The following is a 20,145-nucleotide window of genomic DNA, read 5'->3' as shown; positions in this document are numbered from 1 at the left end:
CACCCCCACTATCCCATACCCCACAACTGGGCCTGGCCTGGGCAAGGAGGGTAGAGCAGGAAACCTCTCCCTTGGCAAGTGGAGGGCAATTCACCCAAGGGAGGCATCACATCCGCCCCACTCCACCTGCTGGGCTCTTGGATCGAGCGCATTAGGCATGGCATGATCCCAACATTCTCAATCACCCCACCCCTCCCCCCCCCACTCTGTCACACCACCAAGCCTGTTACCCCTTCCTCACACCTCGGTTTCTCTTCCTCAACCAGAACCTGTCGTACGTTCCTTTCCAGTCGGGCGCCTGGGCGTGGACTCACTGTGCCAGGAGACATGGAGGCCACCATGAGCTGAGATACCAAGTAGCAGGTCCCTGGCATCAGGGGAGGTCAGGATGGTGGGACCTATGGGGAGAGGGGGTTGAGTGGGAGAGGGTGGGTCAAGGGGCAGAGGGGGTGAGGGGGTGAAGGGATGAGGCGGTGAGAGGGGTGAGGGGTAAGGGACCAGGAGGCAGGGGGGTAGGACAAAAGGGCGAGGCGGTGACAGGGTGAGGGGGCGAGGAGGGGTGTGAGGAGGAGGAGGGGGTGCAAGGGCGTGAGGGATGGCGAGGGAGGGGTCAAGGGGTGACAGGGTGAGGAGGGTGAGGGGGTGAGGGGGGCATGAGGGCAAGAGGGTGAGTGATGACAAGGGAGGATTTGAGGGGCCAAGGGGTGACAGGATGAGGGGGCGAGGGGGGCAAGAGGGCAAGAGGGTGAGTGATGACAAGGGAGGGTTTGAGGGCTCAAGGGGTGACAGGGTGAGGGGGTGAGAGGGGCAAGAGGGTGAGGGATGAAGAGGGAGGGTTCGAGGGGCCAAGGGGTGATAGGATGAGGGGGCAAGGGGGTGAGGGGGGCAAGAGGGTGAGGGATAATGAGGGAGGGTTCGAGGGGCGAAGGGGTGACAGGATGAGGGGGCAAGGGGGTGAGAGGGGCAAGAGAGTGAGGGATGAAGAGGGAGAGATCGAGGGGTGAAGGGGGGACAGGGTGAGGGGGGTGAGGGGGGCAGGAGTTTGAGGGATGAAGAGGGAGGGTTCGAGAGGCCAAGGGGTGACAGGGTGAGGAAGTGTGGAGGTTCGAGAGGCTGAGGAGTTAGGTAGTAGGTGTTGGGTGGGTTAGTGGATGAGGGTGTTGAGTGAGTTGAGGGGCCGGACACAGTTGCTGGTGAAGTGAAGGGTCGAAGGTTAAAGTGCATCAGTGATCCCACTTTTCAAGTTTAATTTATTTAACATTCACTCCAGCTCAGGGAGGGAATCTCCGGGGAAAGAGCATTAACTCCGCACAAATACTGCTCCCCGGGTTTGTGCTGGTTAATTATCGAATTATTATTTACCTGGTAATTAATTCCCAGTTAACAAACTGACCATGAACTAATTCAGTGGATGAATTCATTCTTTGTCAGTGGATTAACTGATGACGAGTTTCCTGGCGTTTGACTAATCGATTAACCACCGATCAATTACCTAATTATCAAGTGGCTCGTTCATTGAATAATTATGGATCCTTTCGCTAACCGATTGGTAATCAGCCTGATAACTCATGGATTCATTATCAGTGATTAATATTCAGATAGTTAACTACTGAGTCAGACAACTGAGTTAGTCATTGCTGATTGATAACTAATAAATTAATTATTGGATTAACCAATGGATTAATTTTCGGATGGTTCACTAGTAGATTAATTATCAGTCGTTGAGTAATGTTTTAATTATTGGTCAGTTAATTAATGGATTAATTACTGGCTGATTAACCGGATTGTTAACGGTCAATCAGTCAGTGATCGGTCAGTTTGGTCACCCGCTCGCTGGGTCACGTTTGGAGCGGGTGGTCTCAGTCTCCCTCCCAGTCGGGCCTGTTCCCCAGGCCGGGCCTGTTCCTCCTTTGCAGCCGGGCCCTCACGGCCGCCTTCATGAGGAGGCGGCGGGAGTAGGAGACCTCGGGGGTGATGAGGCGCAGGCAGGAGGTGGCCAGGGAGGGGGGCAGCGAGAGGTTGCGGGGCAGCTCATAGCCCAGGATGCTGACCCTGCCACCGGGCTGCCAGGGCCGGAGCTCCTTGTCCTGGATCTGGGAGGCCTGGAGGGCGGGCGGAGGCCCAGGCCCGGCCACCCCGAAGCAGTCGCGGGCCAGCCGGCCGTTGGCCTGGCGCAAGAGGCCCAGCTCCCGCCGCAGGCTCTCGGGGCCCAGGGCCCCCAGCTTGGCCCACAGGGTGGCATTGAAGTGCTGGTAGAGCTGGGCGTCCAGCCAGTTCCACTGGCGGGCCTGGTCGGGCAGGTCGCCGGTCAGCCGGGCCCGGGAGGCCTCGCTGCGCGCGTTGAGCCTCACGTAGGTGACGTCCTCCAGGTCCCAGGCCAGCAGCCGACGGAGGAGGACCAGGGACTCATCGAAGTGCTCGGCCACCATGACCAGGGAGAAGACGGACTCCAGGCCCAGGATGAAGTCCCGCAGGTAGGCCCGGTCGCCGGGGTCGCGGTTGGGGTCGCCGCCCAGGTCAAAGAGCAGCGAGTTGCGGGCAAACATGGCAAAGCGCTCCCCGGGCCGGTAGTAGGCGGTGGGCCTGCTCAGGAAGGCCCCGATGGAGCGGTTGGGAGCGTTCCGGAAGGAGACGGAGTGCTGCCCGTAGTAGGAGAAGAGGGACTCGAACATGGAGGCCGGCTCCCGCACGATGGTGACGAAGGTGGCGTCCGGGGGCACCAGGCTCCGCAGCTCGGACAGGCCCGGCCGCAGGTGGGAGGCCACGATGCGGGAGGGCCTGGTCAGCGGGTGCACAAAGAGGCGGCTGAAGGGCCGGGGGTAACAGAACTGGTGGTTCTGATAGCTGCAGACGCCCCCCGGCAGGGCCACGGTCAGGTCGTGGCGCTCGGCGAAGCGGAAAAGGATGTTCTGCACCGTGCTGCCCGCCGTCTTGTGGGTCTTCAGGAAAACCACGGCCGTCTGCTTCCGGCGGGGGTGGGGCTCCGGGGGGCTGGAGCTCCGGGGGCTGCGGGGGAGGGTGGGGGGGGTGAGAGGGGGAGGAAGAGGGGGAAGGGGAGGAAGAGGGGGAAGGGGAGGGAGAGGGGAGGGAGGGAGAGAGGGAGGGAGAGGGGGAAGGGGAGGGAGAGGGGGCGGGAGAGGGGGAAGGGGAGGGAGAGGGGGAGGGGGAAGGGGAGGGAGAGGGGGAAGGGGAGTGAGAGGGGGAAGGGGAGTGAGAGGGGGAAGGGGAGGGAGAGGGGGAGGGAGAGGGGGAAGGGGAGGGAGAGGGGGAGGGAGGGAGAGGGGGAAGGGGAGGGAGAGGGGGAAGGGGAGGGAGAAGGGGAAGGGGAGGGAGAGGGGGAAGGGGAGGGAGAGGGAGAGGGAGAGGGGGAGGGGGGAGAGGGGGAGAGGGGGAGGGGGGAGTGGGGGAGGGGGAAGGGGAGGGAGAGGGGGAAGGGGAGGGAGAGGGGAAGGGGAGGGAGAGGGAGGGGGGGAGGGGAGGGGGGAGAGGGGGAGAGGGGGAGGGGGAGTGGGGGAGGGGAAGGGGAGGGAGAGGGGGAGGGAGGGAGAGGGGGAAGGGGAGGGAGAGGGAGGGGGGGAGGGAGGGAGAGGGGGAAGGGGAGCGAGAGGGGGAAGGGGAGCGAGAGGGGGAAGGGGAGCGAGAGGGGGAAGGGGAGGGAGAGGCGGAAGGGGAGGGAGAGGGAAGGGGAGGGAGAGGGGGAAGGGGTGGGAGAGGGGGAAGGGGAGGGAGAGGGGGAAGGGGAGGGAGAGGGGGAGGGAGGGAGTGGGGGAAGGGGAGGGAGTGGGGGAAGGGGAGGGAGAGGGGGAAGGGGAGGGAGAGGGGGAAGGGGAGGGAGAGGGGGAAGGGGTGGGAGAGGGGGAAGGGGAGGGAGAGGGGGAAGGGGAGGGAGAGGGGGAGGGAGGGAGAGGGGGAAGGGGAGGGAGAGGGGGAAGGGGAGGGAGAGGGGGAAGGGGAGGGAGAGGGGGAGAAACAAAGAGAAGGAAGAGCATTAATCGAGCTGTTTGTCACAGTTGGTACCTGTCAGAGTGGGAGCCACATAGACAATACATGAACTGGGTGATACATCTCTCACAGCAACAACACAACTCAACACGGGCTGTAATTCAGCAGCAAGTCAGACAGTGACAGCGGGAGGTACATTGGAGCAGATACACCGACTGTCAGACTCTCAACACCTGAAATCTCTGTTATACTGACCACAAAAATTCACTGGACAAATACACCATCTGCAGGCAAGGCTGGCACATAACATGTCTCAGCACGGGGTTAGATACAGAGTAAAGCTCCCTCTACACCGTCCCCATCAAACACTCCCAGGACAGGTACAGCACGGGGTTAGATACAGAGTAAAGCTCCCTCTACACTGTCCCCATCAAACACTCCCAGGACAGGTACAGCACGGGGTTAGATACAGAGTAAAGCTCCCTCTACACCGTCCCCATCAAACACTCCCAGGACAGGTACAGCACGGGGTTAGATACAGAGTAAAGCTCCCTCCACACCGTCCCCATCAAACACTCCCAGGACAGGTACAGCACGGGGTTAGATACAGAGTAAAGCTCCCTCTACACCGTCCCCATCAAACACTCCCAGGACAGGTACAGCACGGGGTTAGATACAGAGTAAAGCTCCCTCTACACCGTCCCCATCAAACACTCCCAGGACAGGGACAGCACGGGTTAGATACAGAGTAAAGCTCCCTCTACACCGTCTCCATCAAACACTCCCAGGACAGGTACAGCACGGGGTTAGATACAGAGTAAAGCTCCCTCTACACTGTCCCCATCAAACACTCCCAGGACAGGTACAGCACGGGGTTAGATACAGAAGATACAGAGTAAAGCTCCCTCTACACTGTCCCCATCAAACACTCCCAGGACAGGTACAGCACGGGGTTAGATACAGAGTAAAGCTCCCTCTACACTGTCCCCATCAAACACTCCCAGGACAGGTACAGCACGGGGTTAGATACAGAGTAAAGCTCCCTCTACACCGTCCCCATCAAACACACCCAGGACAGGTACAGCACGGGGTTAGATACAGAGTAAAGCTCCCTCTACACTGTCCCCATCAAACACTCTCAGGACAGGTACAGCACAGGGTTAGATACAGAGTAAAGCCACCTCTACACTGTCCCCATCAAACACTCCCAGGACAGGTACAGCACGGGGTTAGATACACAGTAAAGCTCCCTCTACACTGTCCCCATCAAACACTCTCAGGACAGGTACAGCACAGGGTTAGATACAGAGTAAAGCCACCTCTACACTGTCCCCATCAAACACTCCCAGGACAGGTACAGCACGGGGTTAGATACAGAGTAAAGCTCCCTCTACACTGTCCCCATCAAACACTCCCAGGACAGGTACAGCACGGGGTTAGATACAGAGTAAAGCTCCCTCTACACCGTCCCCATCAAACACTCCCAGGACACGTACAGCACGGGGTTAGATACAGAGTAAAGCTCCCTCTACACCGTCCCCATCAAACACTCCCAGGACAGGTACAGCACGGGGTTAGATACAGAGTAAAGCTCCCTCTACACTGTCCCCATCAAACACTCCCAGGACAGGTACCGCACGGGGTTAGATACAGAGTAAAGCTCCCTCTACACTGTCCCCATCAAACACTCCCAGGGCAGGTACAGCACGGGGTTAGATACAGAGTAAAGCTCCCTCTACACCGTCCCCATCAAACACTCCCAGGACAGGTACAGCACGGGGTTAGATACAGAGTAAAGCTCCCTCTACACTGTCCCCATCAAACACTCTCAGGACAGGTACAGCACAGGGTTAGATACAGAGTAAAGCCACCTCTACACTGTCCCCATCAAACACTCCCAGGACAGGTACAGCACGGGGTTAGATACACAGTAAAGCTCCCTCTACACTGTCCCCATCAAACACTCTCAGGACAGGTACAGCACAGGGTTAGATACAGAGTAAAGCCACCTCTACACTGTCCCCATCAAACACTCCCAGGACAGGTACAGCACGGGGTTAGATTACAGAGTAAAGCTCCCTCTACACCGTCCCCATCAAACACTCCCAGGACAGGTACAGCACGGGGTTAGATACAGAGTAAAGCTCCCTCTACACCGTCCCCATCAAACACTCCCAGGACACGTACAGCACGGGGTTAGATACAGAGTAAAGCTCCCTCTACACCGTCCCCATCAAACACTCCCAGGACAGGTACAGCACGGGGTTAGATACAGAGTAAAGCTCCCTCTACACTGTCCCCATCAAACACTCCAAGGACAGGAACAGCACGGGGTTAAATACAGAGTAAATCTCCCTCTACACTAAACTCCGAGTGTGGGATACGGAGACCAGGACCGTGCGCGGTAACTCTGAGTGTGGGATACGGAGACCGGGACTGTGCGCGGTAACTCCGAGTGTGGGATACGGAGACCGGAACTGTGCTCGGTAACTCCGAGTGTGGGATACGGAGACCGGGACTGTGCGCGGTAACTCCGAGTGTGGGATACGGAGACCGGGACTGTGCGCGGTAACTCCGAGTGTGGGATACGGAGACCAGGACTGTGCGCAGTAACTCCGAGTGTGGGATACGGAGACCGGGACTGTGCGCGATAACTCCGAGTGTGGGATACGGAGACCGGGACTGTGCGCGGTAACTCCGAGTGTGGGATACGGAGACCGGGACTGTGCGCGGTAACTCCGAGTGTGGGATAGAGAGACCGGGACTGTGCGCGGTAATTCCGAGTGTGGGATACGGAGACCGGGACTGTGTGCGGTAACTCCGAGTGTGGGATAGAGAGACCGGGACTGTGCACGGTAACTCCGAGTGTGGGATACGGAGACCGGGACTGTGCGCGGTAACTCCGAGTGTGGGATAGAGAGACCGGGACTGTGCGCGGTAACTCCGAGTGTGGGATACGGAGACCGGGACTGTGCGCGGTAACTCCGAGTGTGCGATACTGAGACCGGGAATGTGCGCGGTAACTCCGAGTGTGGGATAGAGAGACCGGGACTGTGCGCGGTAACTCCGAGTGTGGGATACGGAGACCGGGACTGTGCGCGGTAACTCCGAGTGTGGGATACGGAGACCGGGACTGTGTGCGGTAACTCCGAGTGTGGGATACGGAGACCGGGACTGTGCGCGGTAACTCTGAGTGTGGGATACGGAGACCGGGACTGTGTGCGGTAACTCCGAGTGTGGGATACGGAGACCGGAACTGTGCACGGTAACTCCGAGTGTGGCATACGGAGATCGGGACTGTGCGCGGTAACTCCGAGTGTGGGATACGGAGACCGGGACTTTGCGCGGTAACTCCGAGTGTGCTGTAAGCGAGTTCTGGGACAAATTTAACGTAACTTCCCTGATTTTCAATTCTATCCCTCTAGAGTCAACCCCCAGTCCTCGATGTATTATGAAGGGTTGTGGGGGACAGACACACAGGGAGAGCTGCATATTTCAATGGGAGAGTTGTGGGGTTGGGGGTTGGGGTTTGGGATGGGAGGGTGGATGGGAAGAGAAAGTGGGAGGGGAGGGTTGTGGCGAGGTGAGTGTGGTGGATGGGAGGTATGGGGAGGGGAGGCTAGTGCTGGGGGGCGTGTCTATACCTGACAGTGCTGTAATGGCTCCTGTGATGGCTCCCCCAGCTGAAGTGATAGCTGTGTAGCAGAAAGATGCTCACACTAGTCACCGCCGTCAGTCCCACAAAGACTTTCTTGGTCGACATTCTCCAGGCGGGTCCTGCAGGAGAGAATCAGATGGGGGTGAGTGTGTACAAGTGTGCACCTGTCTCCAGGGAACAGTCTGACTGTGAATTTACACACTTCACATTCAGCCCTCCAACAAACCCATGGTCAACCACTTAAATAACTCCCATCTCTCCAGCTCCTGTCAACCCCCTCGGGACGTCCCAGAGCGTTTCACAGACAGTGAAGGATTTGTTTTTGAAGTGTGGTCACTGTTGTAATGTAGGAAACTCAGCAGCCCATTGACGCACAGCAAGATCCCACAAACAGCAATGTGAGAATGACCCAGATCATCTGTTTTTAGTGATGTTGGTTGAAACCTTCAGTTGCCTGCAGTCCGAAGCTCTTGAATTCCCTCCCTAAACCTCTCCGCCTCTCTCCCTCTCTGTGTCTCTCTCTGTGTCTCTCTCTGTCTCTCTCTCTCTCTCTCTGTGTCTCTCTCTGTCTCCCTGTCTCTCTCTCTCTCTCTCTCTCCTCTTTTAAGACGTTCCTTAAAACCCACCTTGTTGACCAAGCTTTTGTTCACTGTCGCTAATATCTCCCTATCTAGCTCAGTGTCCAATTCTGTCCGATTGACGTTCCTGTGAAGCACCTTGGGGATGTTTTTCTGAGTTGAAGGTGCTAGATAAATGCAAGGAGTTGTCATTGTTGGGCAAGGCATTGCAATGATGCCTCCCAAAGTCAAAATGCCTATCTAGCCCTGGGTGTAGTGACTCACTGTGTGAGAAGCCTCAGTATCGAAGGGGAAGTGGGAGTGATTGGTCAGACAGATCGAGTGAGTGTGATGAAGTTAAAGGTACTGAGTGTGTGTAGATTCTCCGTTTAAAACATCAGCAAGTTATCACAACTCTCACTATTAATTAAATAGACAAGGCTCTAACACAGCAGGCTAATACCGCTCTCTCTCTCTCTTCCAGGCAATTAATTTTCTAATTGTCTAAACTCACTCCAACAAGAAACCAGAACTTCAATGATTCATTCAATTCCAGAACAGATTGACTCCCATGAATCCTGCTCCTGTATCTGGGGAGGTCTCTCTAACCCCCTCTCTCTCTCTCACTCCTGTATCTGGGGAGGTCTCTCTAACCCCCTCTCTCTCTCTCACTCCTGTATCTGGGGAGGTCTCTCTAACCCCCTCTCTCTCTCTCACTCCTGTATCTGGGGAGGTCTCTCTAACCCCCTCTCTCTCTCACACTCCTGTATCTGGGGAGGTCTCTCTAATCCCCTCTCTCTCTCACTCCTGTATCTGGGGAGGTCTCTCTAACCCCCTCTCTCTCTCACACACTCCTGTATCTGGGGAGGTCTCTCTAACCCCCTCTCTCTCTCTCACACTCCTGTATCTGGGGAGGTCTCTCTATCCCCCTCTCTCTCACACACTCCTGTATCTGGGGAGGTCTCTCTAACCTCCCCCACTCTCTCACTCCTGTATCTGGGGAGGTCTCTCTAACCCCCTCTCTCTCTCTCACACTCCTGTATCTGGGGAGGTCTCTCTAACCCCCTCTCTCTCTCACACTCCTGTATCTGGGGAGGTCTCTCTAACCCCCTCTCTCTCTCACACTCCTGTATCTGGGGAGGTCTCTCTAACCCCCTCTCTCACACTCCTATATCTGGGGAGGTCTCTCTAACCCCCTCTCTCTCTCTCACTCCTGTATCTGGGGAGGTCTCTCTAACCCCCTCTCTCTCTCACACTCCTGTATCTGGGGAGGTCTCTCTAACCCCCTCTCTCTCTCACACTCCTGTAACTGGGGAGGTCTCTCTAACCCCCCCTCCTCTCTCTCACACTCCTAAATCTGGGGAGGTCTCTCTAACCCCCCCCTCCTCTCTCTCACACTCCTGTATCTGGGGAGGTCTCTCTAACCCCCTCTCTCTCTCACACTCCTGTATCTGGGGAGGTCTCTCTAACCCCCTCTCTCTCTCACACTCCTGTATCTGGGGAGGTCTCTCTAACCCCCTCTCTCACACTCCTAAATCTGGGGAGGTCTCTCTAACCCCCTCTCTCTCTCTCACTCCTGTATCTGGGGAGGTCTCTCTAACCCCCTCTCTCTCTCACACTCCTGTATCTGGGGAGGTCTCTCTAACCCCCCCTCTCTCTCACACTCCTGTATCTGGGGAGGTCTCTCTAACCCCCCCTCCTCTCTCTCACACTCCTGTATCTGGGGAGGTCTCTCTAACCCCCTCTCTCTCTCACACTCCTGTATCTGGGGAGGTCTCTCTAACCCCCTCTCTCTCTCACACTCCTGTATCTGGGGAGGTCTCTCTAACCCCCTCTCTCTCTCACACTCCTGTATCTGGGGAGGTCTCTCTAACCCCCTCTCTCTCTCACACTCCTGTATCTGGGGAGGTCTCTCTAACCCCCTCTCTCTCACACTCCTGTATCCGGGGAGGTCTCTCTAACCCTCTCTCTCTCACACTCCTGTATCTGGAGAGGTCTCTCTAACCCCCCCTCTCTCTCTCACTCCTGTATCTGGGGAGGTCTCTCTAACCCCCCATCTCCCACACTCCTGTATCTGGGGAGGTCTCTCTAACCCCCCCTCTCTCTCTCACTCCTGTATCTGGGGAGGTATCTCTAACCCCCCATCTCTCACACTCCTGTATCTGGGGAGGTCTCTCTCACCCCCCCTCTCTCTCACACTCCTGTATCTGGGGAGGTCTCTCTAACCCCCTCTCTCTCTCACACTCCTGTATCTGGGGAGGTCTCTCTAACCCCCCTCTCTCTCTCTCACACTCCTGTATCTGGGGAGGTCTCTCTAACACTCCCTCTCTCTCACTCCTGTATTTGGGGAGGTCTCTCTAACCCCCCATCTCTCACACTCCTGTATCTGGGGAGGTCTCTCTAACCCCCTCTCTCTCTCACACTCCTGTATCTGGGGAGGTCTCTCTAACCCCCTCTCTCTCTCACACTCCTGTATCTGGGGAGGTCTCTCTAACCCTCTCTCTCTCACACACTCCTGTATCTGGGGAGGTCTCTCTAACACCCCCTCTCTCTCACACTCCTGTATCTGGGGACATTCCTTGCACTATTCAATCGAAACATAGGAACATTGGAGCAGGAGTAGGCCATTCAGCCCATTGAGCCTTTTCTACTATTTCACTGGGTCTTGGCTGATCATCTACTGCAACACCATCTTCCCTGCACTATCCCCCATCCCTCGATGTTTTTAATATGTAGAAATCTATCGATCTCAGTCTTGAACATACTCAGTGATTGATCCTCCACAGCCTCTGGTGTAGAGAATTCCAAAAATTCACCTCCCTCTGAGTGAAGAAATTCCTCCTCATCTCAGTCCTAAATGACCTGCCCCTTTCTCGGAGACTGTGTCCCCTGGTTCCAGACCCCCGCAGCCAGGGGGAAACACCCTCCCTGCATCCACCCTGTCGAACCCGGTAAGAATTGTGTAAGTTTCAATGAAGTCACCTCTCATTCTTTGAAATTCCAGAGAATAGAGGCCCAATCTCCTCAATCCCTCCCCACAGGACAATCTGTAGTAATTATAGTTTTGATAAACATAGGACTGTAGCTTTAAGAATAAACCTGTGTTGTAAGATCACATGATCATGGCTAACCATGAGTTAGCAGTGTGGGGAACCTCTCATAGAGACTTCTTTCATTATGGAGTTTGAGGTACAGATGTAACTGCTGTTGCTGTCTTGTAAATAAAGTTAAATTTTCCACCAAGAAAAGTTGTCTGGAAAATCAACTCCATAGCACATCCCTCCATCCAAGGGATTAGTCTGGTGAACGTCTGTTGCCCTCCCTCTATGGCCAGTATATCCTTTCTTAGATAAGGAGACCAAAACTGTCCACAATACTCCAGGTGTGGTCTCACCAAGGCTCTATACACTGCAGTAAGGCATCTTTACTCCTGGACTCAAATCCCCTCGTGATCAAGGCCCAACATACCATTCGCCTTCCCAATCGCCGGCTGTACCTGCCTGTTAGCTTTCTGTGACTCATGAACAAGGTCACCCAGGTCACTTCCCAATCTCTCACCACTGAAGAAATACTCTACATTTCTGGTTTCCCTACCAAAGTGGATAACTTCACATTTTTCCACATTATATTCCATCTCACCCACTCACTCAGCTTGTCCAAGTCCCCTTGAAGCTTCTTTGCATCCTCCTCACAATTCACTTTCCTGCCTAGTTATGTGTCATCAGTAAACTTGGAAATATTACATTTAATCCCCACATCTAAATCATTGATACAGATTGTGAACAGCTGTAGCCCAGCACTGATCCTTGCGGTACCCCACTAGTTACAGCCTGCCATCCTGAGAACAACCTGTTTATTCCTTCTCTCTGTTTTCTATCTTTAACCAATTCTCAATTCATGCCAGTGTATTGCCCCCAGTCCCATGTGCTCTACTTTTATTCACTAACCTCCTGTGTGGGACCTTATCAAAAGCTTTCTGAAAATCCAAATACACCACATCCACTGGTTCCCCCTTATCTACTCTGCTACTTACATCCTCAAAAAACTCCAACAGGTTTGTTAAACAGGATTTCCCTTTTATAAGTTCACTTTGACCCTGCCCAATCTCACCATTATTTTCTCAGTGTTCAGTTATCACATCCTTTATAATAGATTCCAACATTTTCCCTATTCCTGATGTCAGGCTAACAGGTCTGTAGTTTCCTTTATTTTCCTCTCCCTCATTTCTTAAAAGGAGGGAGAAAACGTAGCAAAAATGCTACAGTATTTATCTGGCTAGTCCAGTTCAGTTTCTGGTCAATGTTAACCCCCAGGATGTTGTTACTGGGGGATTCAGTGATGGTGATGCCATTGAACGTCAAGGGGTGATGGTTGGATTCTCTCTTGTTGGAGATGGTCATTGCCTGACACTTGTGTGGTGCACATGTTACTTGCCACTTGTCAGCCCAAGCCTGGATATTGTCCAGGTCTTGCTACATTGGGATATGGACTGCTTCAGTATCTGAGGAGTCATGAATGGGCCTGAACATTGTGCAATCATCAGCGAACATCCCCACTTCTGACCTTATGATGGGACAAAGGTCATTGATGAAGCAGCCTTAAGATGGTTGGGCCGAGGACACTACCCTGAGGAACTCCTGCAGTGATGTCCTGGAGCTGAGATGACTGACCTCCAACAACCACAACCATCTTCCTTTGTGCTGGGTATGACTCAAACCAGCGGAGAGTTTTCCCCCTGATTCCCATTGACTCCAGTTTTGCTAGGGCTCCTTGATGTCACACTCAGTCAAATGCTGCCTTGATGTCAAGGGCAGTCACTCTCACCTCACCTCGGGAGTTCAGCTCTTCTGTCCATATTTGTACCAAGGCTGTAATGAGGTCAGGAGCTGAGTGGCCCTGGCAGAACCCAAACTGGGCATCAGTGAGCAGGTTATTGCTAAGCAAGTGCCACTTGATAGCACTGTTGATGACCCCTTCCATTGCTTTACTGATGATGGGGAGTAGACTGATGGGGCGGTAACTGGCCAGGTTGGATTTGTTCTGCTTTTTGTGTACAGGATGTACCTGGGTAATTTTCCACATAGCCGGGTAGATGCCAGTGTTGTAGCTGTACTGGAACAGTTTGGCTAGGGGCGCAGCAAGTTCTGGAGCACAAGTCTTCAATACTATTGCCAGAATATTGTCAGGGCCCATAGCCTTTGCAGTATCCAGTGTCTTCAGCTGTTTCTTGACATCACGTGGAGTCAATTGAATTGGCTGAAGACTGGCAACTGTGATGCTGGGGACCTCCGGAGGAGGCTGAGATGGATCATCCAGTCGGCACTTCTGGCTGAAGATTGTAGCAAATGCTTCAGCCTTATCTTTTGCACTGATGGGCTGGGCTCCTCCATCATTGAGGATGGGGATATTTGTGGATCCTCCTCTTCCAGTGAGTTGTTTAATTGTCCACCACCATTCATGACTGGATGTGGCAGGACTGCAGAGCTTAGATCTGATCGGTTGGTTGTGGGATCGCTTAGCTCTGTCTATCACTTGCTGCTTATGCTGTTTAGCAAGCTGCTGCTTGTCTAGTCTGTGGGACAGCTCTGCCAATTTTGGTATAAGCCCCTGGTGTTAGTAAGTGTCGACAGGGGTGGGTGTACTATTGTTGCTTCTGGTGCCTAGGTCAATGCCAGGTGGTCCACTCAGTTTCATTCCTTTTTGACTTTTCTGTGTCGGTTTGATACAACTGAGAGACCATTTCAGAGGGGCAGTTAAGAGTCACCTACATTGTTGTGTGGTCTGGGGTCACATGTAGGCCAGACCAGGTAAGGACGGCAGATTTCCTTCCCTAAAGGGACATTAGTGACCCAGATGGGTTTTGACAACAATCGATGATAGTTTCATGGTCACCGTCACTGAGACTAGTTTTCAATTCCAGATTTATTAACTGAATTTAAATTCCACCTGTGGTGGGATTTGAACCCATGTCCTCGAGTATTAATCTGGGTCTCTGGGTTACTAGCCCAGTGACAATACCACTACACTACCGTCATGCCAAATGCTGTAACATTGATGATGCCTTCCCAGTCCTGCACCATTTCCACACCTCCGTGCCTGAACCAGCCGAACTCGGAGTCCATCAACAACACAACCCCACAGGCAACCTCCCCAGAACCTGGAACAGGATATATCAGCCCAGTCAGGTTCCCTCTACTCTGTATTCAAAGGGGATGGAGAGGAGAGAGAGAGACGGAGAGGCTTTTTTCACTCAGCAATCAGTCCGACAACCTATTTACGCTTGTGGGGAGTTAACCAGTTAATATAATCAGCCCCAAACCCACAGTGAAAGGGGGTGAATTGGAGGAGGAAGCAGATGAAATTGCTCTGTTTGAATGCTGTGTGATATCTGCACCAGTTTTCGTGCCCAGGGTTGAGAATGCAAGCTTGCTGATAGTGTTACAGATATCGCCCACATTAAAGACAGAATCATCACTTAACCCCCAAAACTCAGCGCCCCCCGCCTCCGAGCCCCCACATTGCAAATCTCACCAGGTTGTCCAGGAACTGTTCTTTGTAATTGTTTCACACACTCGGGTGCAATGCAATTGGCATCAAACTGGCAGGATGGCAAGCTGATCGAACGTGAGACTACGGCAGTGATGTGAAATGAACAATGTGCTGTGATTAAAATGTGTGGGGCCGACCAGGCACAAAGATGAGACACCATGTAACTATCATGGAGTGGAATCCACACTGTGTCACCAAGGCAGAATTGGCTGGATTCAATGTAGCTGGCATAGAATTCATCAGATTGTTTTAATTCATTCACGGGATGTGGGCGTCGCTGGCTGGGTCCAGCATTTAGTGCCCATCCCTAGTTGCCCCTTGAGAAGGTGGTGGTGAGCTGCCTTCTTGAGCCGCTGCAGTCCCTGTGGTGTAGGTACACCCACTGTGCTGTTAGGGAGGGAGTACCAGGATTCTGACCCAGCGACAGTGAAAGGGAGGATTAATGGGATGCAATGTAATTAACCTGTGACGAACCAAATACAATGAAACCGCTACACAACTGACTGAATACAATTAAATAGCAAAGAATTTAGGAGATATAATATAACGAATGTGAAATTGACTATATCCCTTCATGGCCTTACCCACCCTATCTCTATAATCTCCTCCAGCCCCTACAACCCTCCCTATCTCTATAATCTCCTCCAGCCCCTACAATCCTCCCTATCTCTGTAACCTCCTCCAGCCCCTACAACCCTCCCTATCTCTGTAACCTCCTCCAGCCCCTACAACCCTCCCTATCTCTATAATCTCTTCCAGCCCTTACAACCCTCCCTATCTCTAACCACCTCCAGCCCCTACAACCCTCCCTATCTCTGTAACCTCCTCCAGCCCCTACAACCCTCCCTATCTCTATAATCTCCTCCAGCCCCTACAACCCTCCCTATCTCTAACCACCTCCAGCCCCTACAACCCTCCCTATCTCTGTAACCTCCTCCAGCCCCTACAACCCTCCCTATCTCTGTAACTTCCTCCAGCCGCTACAACCCTCCCTATCTCTGTAACCTCCTCCAGCCCCTACAACCCTCCCTATCCCTGTAACCTCCTCCAGCCCCTACAACCCTCCGTATCCCTGTAACCTCCTCCAGCCCTGACCCTCCCTATCTCTATAACCTCCTCCAGCCCCTACAACCCACCCTATCCCTGTAACCTCCTCCAGCCCCTACAACCCTCCCTATCTCTGTAACCTCCTCCAGCCCCTACAACCCTCCCTATCTCTGTAACCTCCTCCAGCCCCTACAACCCTCCCTATCTGTGTAACCTCCTCCAGCCCCTACAACCCTCCCTATCTCTGTAACCTCCTCCAGCCCCTACAACCCTCCCTATCTCTGTAACCTCCTCCAGCCCCTACAACCCTCCCTATCTCTGTAACCTCCTCCAGCCCCTACAACCCTCCCTATCTCTATAATCTCTTCCAGCCCTTACAACCCTCCCTATCTCTAACCACCTCCAGCCCCTACAACCCTCCCTATCTCTGTAACCTCCTCCAGCCCCTACAACCCTCCCTATCTCTATAATCTCCTCCAGCCCCTACAACCCTCCCTATCTCTAACCACCTCCAGCCCCTACAACCCTCCCTATCTCTGTAACCTCCTCCAGCCCCTACAACCCTCCCTATCTCTGTAACTTCCTCCAGCCGCTACAACCCTCCCTATCTCTGTAACCTCCTCCAGCCCCTACAACCCTCCCTATCCCTGTAACCTCCTCCAGCCCCTACAACCCTCCGTATCCCTGTAACCTCCTCCAGCCCTGACCCTCCCTATCTCTATAACCTCCTCCAGCCCCTACAACCCACCCTATCCCTGTAACCTCCTCCAGCCCCTACAACCCTCCCTATCTCTGTAACCTCCTCCAGCCCCTACAACCCTCCCTATCTCTGTAACCTCCTCCAGCCCCTACAACCCTCCCTATCTCTGTAACCTCCTCCAGCACCTACAACCCTCCCTATCTCTGTAACCGCCTCCAGCCCCTACAACCCTCCGAGATCTCTGGACTCCTCCAATTCCGGCCTCTTGACCATCCCCCGATTCCCCATCGCTCCACCATTGGCGGCCGTGCCTTCAGCTGCCTGGGGCCCTGAGCTCTGGAATTCCCTCACTAAACCTCTCCACCCTCCCCTCTCTCTATCTCTCTATCTTTCTCTGTCTCTCTCTCTCCCTTAAGACGCTCCTTAAAACCGACCTCTGTGACCGAGCTTTGGATCTCCTGTCCCTAATATCCCCGTATGTGGCTCGGGGTCAGATTCTGACCGATTGACCTTCCTGTGAAACACCTGGGGGAGGTTTCACTATCTTGAAGGCGCTAGATAAGTTATTGTTGTAAAGTTCTCTCTTTTTCGACCCTGGACATTTCTCTGTGGATGGAGGTTTTTTTGGGGGGAAGGTGGTATTTATCATCTCATTGGCTGCAGTGTCCACTGGTGGCTGATCAGGTCTACCCCTGACAGGCAGAACCTCCCAGAGCGGGAGTGTCATCACTGCTGGGATCTGTTGTTGGATTTATCCGTCTCCTTTCCTCTTTCCTGCAACACTCCTCCTCCAGGCACCACCATCTAGGGCCTGCGCTTCCCACTGCCGGTGACACACAAGCGAGTGACATCCTCAGGGAGCCCTTGAATCGTATGTTCTGTTCCTTTTACCCCCCTGGGTCAGCTCTCCGTCCAGCACAGTGTTGTTGCCACATAACTTACGTGAAATTGACTAGATAATAATTAAATGTCACATAATTGACCAAATACAATGTAAATATCATACAATTGACGAGACACGGTGCACCTGGTCAATGTTGCATTCATTGCGATGAAACTGCTACACAATTGACTGGACACAATGTAACTAGCAAGTGAAACTGGCCAAAAATCGACGAGTTACAATGTAACTGACATGAAATCGACTCGATACAACACGTAACTAGCATGAAATCGACTCGATACAATGTAACTAGCATGAAATCGACTCGATACAATGTAACTAGCATGAAATCGACTCGATACAATGTAACTAGCATGAAATCGACTCGATACAATGTAACTAGCATGAAATCGGCTAGTTGGGAGCACGAAATTGGCTAGATACAAGTGTAACTAGCATGGAACTGACGGGAGACAATGTAACTAGCACAAAATCGACTAATTACCATGTAAGTAACGTGAGATACAATGTCACTAGCATGGGATCGGCTGGATACAATGTATCTGGCGTGACATTGACTCGATACAGTGTAATGAATGTGAAGTCGACTAGATACAATGACACTGCGACCTCGCTGACTGGATACAATGTAACTCGCTTTGAATTAATGAGATACAATGTAATTAACATGAAATCGACCAGATGCAGTGCAACTACCGAGGAATTGGAGAGGTAACAGGCAGAGCAGACATTGAGAGGAGAGGAGAGGAGGAGGGTGGGTGGTAATTCATGAAAGACCATTCGGATCTGAATCTACAGTAAACAGAAATCCCACATACTCACTCGCTGCTGTCTTGGCTGCAGCTTCTGCCGGAGCCGCTGACGTCGAGTTCATCTTGGTCTATTTTTGCCCCTTCACACTGTGGCAAACGGAAGGTTTGCACCATTTTCTGATATCCCACCACCCCCCCACCCCCCACCTCTCTTCTCTTTCTCTCCTATTTACCCCTCTTCTCTACATCTGAATCACCGTGCACACAGACAGAGAGAGAGAGGGGGTGTGTGGTTCTCACACGTCCTCCTTATTTATAAAATGCAGCAATTGCAGTAATAATTGCTCTCCCTGTCCAAATGCATCAGGCACGGGCCGTGTTGTTATCCAGTTGCCTTGCCGGTGGTAAGAGGGAGATTTTCCTTCGCTTCCCTCTCCCTCTGCACCGATTTATTCCATTGCAAAGGAGACAGGGAATTAAAAACCAAAACCACTGAACCCGTTTCTCATTCGGTCAAAGGGTCAGTTCAGACTCGTCCGCAGAATTACTAAATCCTGCTCTCTTCAAAGAGATCTTATTGTAAACTGGACTGATCCCCACCTCACAGGAACCTCCTGTTGAGGTAAGTCACGTATTAGTGTCAACAGCCCTCCTCACGTTGTCCCACCGCCGACTACCTTTTAAACAAGCTTAAGTGTTGTGTCCATGCCCACCTTCCGCCTCCATTCCCCACCTCCACGTCCCGCTATAACTCTGATGCTAACATTTACAATGGTAATTTTCTATGTAAACATGTCACGCAGAGCCACACACTGGTCAGAGGATGCCATTGCAGCCAGCTGTAGAGGTATTTCCATTGTAAATGGGGGTAAGAGTGTCAAGAGAGGGAAAAACTTACATTTATACAGAGCCTTTCACGGTTCTTGCAGTGCATCTTGTAGATGGTACACACTGCTGCCACTGTGTGTGGGTGGTGGAGGGAGTGAATGTTTAAGGTGGTGAATGGCCTCCTCCTGTCCTGGGTAACAGGCTGGAGGAGGGGCTGAATGGCCTCCTCTTGTTCCTGTATAACAGGCTGGAAAGGGGCTGAATGGCCTCCTTCTGTTCCTGTATAACAGGCTGGAAAGGGGCTGAATGGCCTCCTCCTGTTCCTATATAACAGGCTGGAAAGGGGATGAATGGCCTCCTCCTGTTCCTATACAACAGGCTGGAAAGGGGCTGAATAGCCTCCTCCTGTTCCTGTATAACAGGCTGGAAAGGGGCTGAATAGCCTCCTCTTGTTCCTGTGTAACAGGCTCGAGGGGCTGAATGGCTTCCTCTTGTTCCTGTGTAACAGGCTGGAAAGGGGCTGAATGGCCTCCTCCTGTTCCTGTGTAACAGGCTGGAGAGGGGCTGAATGGCCTGCTCCTGTTCCTGTGAAAAAGGCATTGCTGACACTTGGAAGCAGCTTTTACCTGTTTGGATCTGATGGGTTAGTGCTCAGGCATCTCAGAGGAGTGAGTGAATCATAAATAGTTAATCTCCCTGTAAGATGACCCATCAACACGGGAGACTCCGAGTTCGCTGGTTAAATAATTAACTTCGTACGACAGTATAATTGAGACTCAGTTCATTATCAGTTACACGCTGAGTGATGAATTCAAATCTGAAACATCTCCCCATTACATCCAGTAAGAGGTAACTAGGAGCACATTATAAGGCATCTGAGGCACGATGTATCCTAACTGCATCTTAGCTACGAGGGAGCAGGCAGTGAAGGCAGAGCTCTGCAGAGCTTTCCGATGACCATCGGCTTGTGAGACCTTAAGCGTTTGTGAACGGAAAGTCAACTGTGGTGTGCTTCACAGAACCGTCGAATTTTACAGCCTCTCAGTCCACCCCCCCCACCACCCCGCCCTCCGATTGGCCTCAGCACCAGGCTCACTTTGCAGCAATTCCTGGGCCCGGGGTGTGCACGCATGACTTGAGTGTTGGGCTGCGATGCCTCACACAGTTGGACATCCCACCGACACACCGCCCGGGCGAGGTTGGGTGGG

At 53.2% G+C, this 20,145-nt stretch overlaps 1 protein-coding gene across 1 annotated transcript; it reads right to left on the bottom strand.

The window, feature by feature from the left end:
* Positions 1-1,859: 1,859 nt before the first annotated feature.
* On the bottom strand, positions 1,860-7,705 carry gal3st3 (galactose-3-O-sulfotransferase 3). Its single transcript, XM_078535716.1, has 2 exons — positions 7,587-7,705; positions 1,860-3,006 (listed from the first exon to the last, which is right to left on the bottom strand). Exons 1-2 carry the CDS (start codon positions 7,703-7,705, stop codon positions 1,860-1,862), a joined length of 1,266 nt encoding a protein of 421 aa, XP_078391842.1.
* Between the last annotated feature and the right edge of the window lie 12,440 nt (positions 7,706-20,145).

The sequence above is a fragment of the Cetorhinus maximus genome, unplaced genomic scaffold (assembly GCF_964194155.1).
Source record: "Cetorhinus maximus unplaced genomic scaffold, sCetMax3.hap1.1 HAP1_SCAFFOLD_612, whole genome shotgun sequence".
Taxonomy (NCBI): domain Eukaryota; kingdom Metazoa; phylum Chordata; class Chondrichthyes; order Lamniformes; family Cetorhinidae; genus Cetorhinus; species Cetorhinus maximus.
Note: the sequence above shows the minus strand (reverse complement) of the source record. Positions and strands in the feature narration are given on the sequence as shown.